Source organism: Cynara cardunculus (genome assembly GCF_001531365.2).
Source record: "Cynara cardunculus var. scolymus isolate 2C chromosome LG 2, CcrdV1, whole genome shotgun sequence".
NCBI lineage: Eukaryota > Viridiplantae > Streptophyta > Magnoliopsida > Asterales > Asteraceae > Cynara > Cynara cardunculus.
The window spans coordinates 62,994,303-62,997,926 of NC_037529.1; the positions used below are offsets into that span (position 1 = coordinate 62,994,303).

General features: G+C 40.2%; 1 protein-coding gene across 1 annotated transcript; it reads right to left on the reverse strand.

Annotated features, from left to right (window-relative positions):
- Window positions 1-730: 730 nt before the first annotated feature.
- LOC112507775 (probable indole-3-acetic acid-amido synthetase GH3.1) lies at window positions 731-2,728 on the reverse strand. The gene is made up of 3 exons (XM_025112485.1): window positions 2,412-2,728; window positions 2,209-2,310; window positions 731-2,093 (listed from the first exon to the last, which is right to left on the reverse strand). Exons 1-3 carry the CDS (start codon window positions 2,726-2,728, stop codon window positions 731-733), a joined length of 1,782 nt encoding a protein of 593 aa, XP_024968253.1.
- Between the last annotated feature and the right edge of the window lie 896 nt (window positions 2,729-3,624).

Sequence of the window (3,624 nt, forward strand, 5' to 3'; positions counted from 1 at the left end):
TATATATATATATATATATATATATAGGGGAGCGATCAAATGCAAACCACTCAATTTGTACAAACCGTGCAAACCACCCTCATCTGTCGATTTCATTGTTTAATCGTATGAAATTTTTTCATAAAATTGTTTTATATAATTTTTTTATGAAGTTGTTTCATATATGGTTATGAAATTGTTTCATATGATATTTAATGAAACTGTTTCATGTATTTCTCTAAAATTAAAATAATGAAGATCACAATATCCATGATTAACGCCCTCCACAATAAAAAATGATTAATCAACCTATCATAATTACAAAAAAATGAAAAATTATAATTAGTTGAATGAAGTTTGTACGGTTTGTAAATAACATGGTTTACAAAATAAACATCCTCTATATATTAATGATGAAACGAGAACATGGTACAAACAAGAGAACAAAAAAAAATGCTAAATCACATGTGATTATGTAACACGGTCACTGTAAAAGTTCACGGCCGACCTAGCCTGCAACCTCAAGTCGCAACCAAAATTGCATATGATTCATCTATTTTCATATTCTCTTGTATAATTAAAAGTTAACCCATATAATATTAAATATATCATGTACGTAGAGAAAATATATTCATGTACATAGTGAAATGTATGCATGAAGTGCTTATTTATATATAATAAATACCACCCTAGTCAGATATTAATCACATCTTTCATTCCTCCATTTGACTTTAGTAGTCAAACCAGCACTTCACCGGCGGCGTTCCGAAGTCCAGTGCGGCAAACCCCGACTGAAATACGACGCCACCACCCTGGAGTCCAGCAACTCCACTATTGGTGTGAAACTTACGCACCTTGGCACTTTATACTGGTTGATCGACGCCCCTCTTGATACTGCATAATCCATCACCTCTTCAAACGTACCATTTTTCACCACTCGGAGCTCCAACGCCCCGATCGAATTGCACTCAACCCGACCCTGTCTGTAAACCGAATTCAGAGACTCCTCCATTGCCAAGCAACACTTCTCCAGCACCTCACCTTTTGGATAATTCCTTGAATCCTTCACCAATAACTCCCAGTAAATCACATAATGACCCGGGATGGTTCGGGTATCCGCATAGCTTGTGTACTCGACCACGGTCGTGTTGAACTCGTTCAATAATTTCGATGCATTTTCAATGGCAGATTGGAGTTCGGATTCGTTGGTTTTGTCCGAATCGATGCTCAGCAGGACGTCTTTTCGTCTCACGAAATGGAACCGTGGGGCGGAGTTGTGGAACCCAGCGACACGGAGGATGTCACCCACGCGGTATCTGTAGAGACCTGCGTAGGTGGTGATCACAAGCTCGTATTCCTTCCCGATCTCCACATTCACTAGGTCGACCAATGAATCACTGGTCCGCTCTGAATGTGGATCGTGGGGAAGGAACTCGAAGTAGGCCATGTTTGGCATGATGGTGTACGAGACTTCGGATGGTTCGTGCAACGGGTTGAGGTTGAGGCCGAAATAACACTCGGAAGAAGCGTACATGGTGCAAACCTTCGGTAGGCCGCCGCTGTAATAATTGAGTGTTGGAATGTATTGAGCCATTGCACCGGTCACGATCACTTCTAGATATTTGACATTAGGCCAGATTCGGGTTACAATTCTTTCCCAATTCTGGTTTGAGCATTCAGATTCGATGATGTTTGCAAGATCCGGGTCACATCTAAGTATCCGGGTCATGCACCTTTGAATATCCGGATCTGAAATCTTATAATTAAGAGTACCGGTTCGGATATCATTGCAGAGTTCCTTCCAATTAAGTTGAAGGAATCGAATGGCTCGGAGGAGACCAGAGGCAAAAATGGCTCCAATCCGGAGTACGTTTTTGCGGTCATAAAGACCGCAAAGCATCTGAGAATACATGCTCTGGAAGGAGTCTGGGCAGAGAATGGCTTCTATTGGGCTGGTGTAGACGTTATACGGGTCATATGGTCGGGACTTGAAATGATCACTTTTGTAGTAGCTTGTGAGTACGGGTCGGGCCAGTAGTCCACCCGGAGTCTGCGTTTCGGATTTCACGAAAAGGAAGTATAGCCCTTTTCCCTTGTCCAAACCTGGCATGTACCTGTTTCAACGTAGTATTTAGCTATTATGGTATGCATTCATTCAGTACAACTGTAAATGCGTAAAGTACCATCTGTGAAGCAAAAACGACTCATTTTTTGATTCGAGAATCTTACAGATTCATTACAGGCATCAGAAGACTGTAAAGCAGTTGACGTCGATCCATATCTTCACGAATCGTCGGCATGAGCTTTCGTTCACCGGCAGAAGTACCGGAACTGTTAGAACAACGCGGATCTTATTGTCAGAACTCTGATTAATCAATAGAAACCATAAATTCAATTGAAATGGTGAAGAAAACTTGTGATCGGTAATTAACCTAGTGAGAAATTCAGAAATCGGATGAGCTGATAGAATGGGAGAACGATCACCATTGGCGATGCGTTGAATAAGAGGTTGAAGATCCTCATAAGTGACCATCGGAATCTTCGACTTGAAAGTTTCTTGATCGGTGGCTCCGTCGAGATTGTAAAGCTTGAGATACTCAGTCTTAGCGTTCCGGCTGAGTATCGCCGCCAAAACATTCGCCTGAACGGTGTCAGCGCTGCTCGTCATCTTCTCTATGAACTCAAGCGCCTTCGCATCTTTTTCGAACGCCAACAAATCCACAGGAGATCTCCGATCATCAGTCGCCATTTCGATTTCGCGTTTTGTGGTTAAATTAGACAGGATTTTGAGCTGAGAAAAAACGGATGGGAGGGTGGAGGTTTATATAGGGATTGTGAGTGGGGCCTATAACGGGTCACGTGACATGTCACGGGTGGACCACAAGGATATGGTCAGAGTAGAATCGTTTAGGTTACGTTTGGTTTGCAGGAATTGAATGAAATTGGGAGGATTTGGATTTAAAATCCATTCCAATCTTACGTTTGATTTGCCAAATTTTCAGGATTTAAAATCCCGATATTTCATTAAAATCCATTAAACATGAGATTTGGAAATCCTTTGCAAAGGGGTGGGATTTGAAATCCAAATCCTAAGCGCTTCCTCCCAGCGCTTCCTCCCGCTTCACTTCACCTCACTTCCCTCCCATCGCTTCCTCCTGCTTCATTTCAAATACAATCCAAATCCTGCAAACCAAACACAGGAATAGATTTTAAATCCAATCCAAATCTCTCCTGCAAACCAAACGCAACCTTAGAGGCGAGGGTAGGGAACGCGTCGGTCCGATTTATGTCACGTGACCCTAACCACACGGACCTTTAACCTTTTCATTGTGAAACTATTGCCGGTGGTGACGACGGTGCAAAACGTGGTATGTTGGAGCATTTCTACCATATTCTTAGAAACAGAAAAATGAAAATTTTTGTATAAAAAAATTATATAATTTTCTAATAAAAAAAAAGTAAAAAATTATATAATTCTTTAAAAAATCATTTTTTAGATAAATTTGATATTATATTCAATACGAATTTTAGTAAATTAAATAAAATGCGGGGTATTATTGTCCCAATTCTAGGAGTATTTATCAATTTGATTGCTAAAAATATTATATATTTTAAAACATTAATTAATTAATTAATAATGACTTA

Excerpts from the sequence above, each read along its gene's own strand:
- LOC112507775 (XM_025112485.1), bottom strand. The coding sequence starts at position 2,728 with ATGGCGACTGATGATCGGAGATCTCCTGTGGATTTGTTGGCGTTCGAA. Across the intron at positions 2,311-2,411 it reads ATTTCTGAATTTCTCACTAG|TTCCGGTACTTCTGCCGGTG; the intron begins GTTAATTACCGA and ends TTGTTCTAACAG. Across the intron at positions 2,094-2,208 it reads CTGATGCCTGTAATGAATCT|GTACATGCCAGGTTTGGACA; the intron begins GTAAGATTCTCG and ends ACGTTGAAACAG.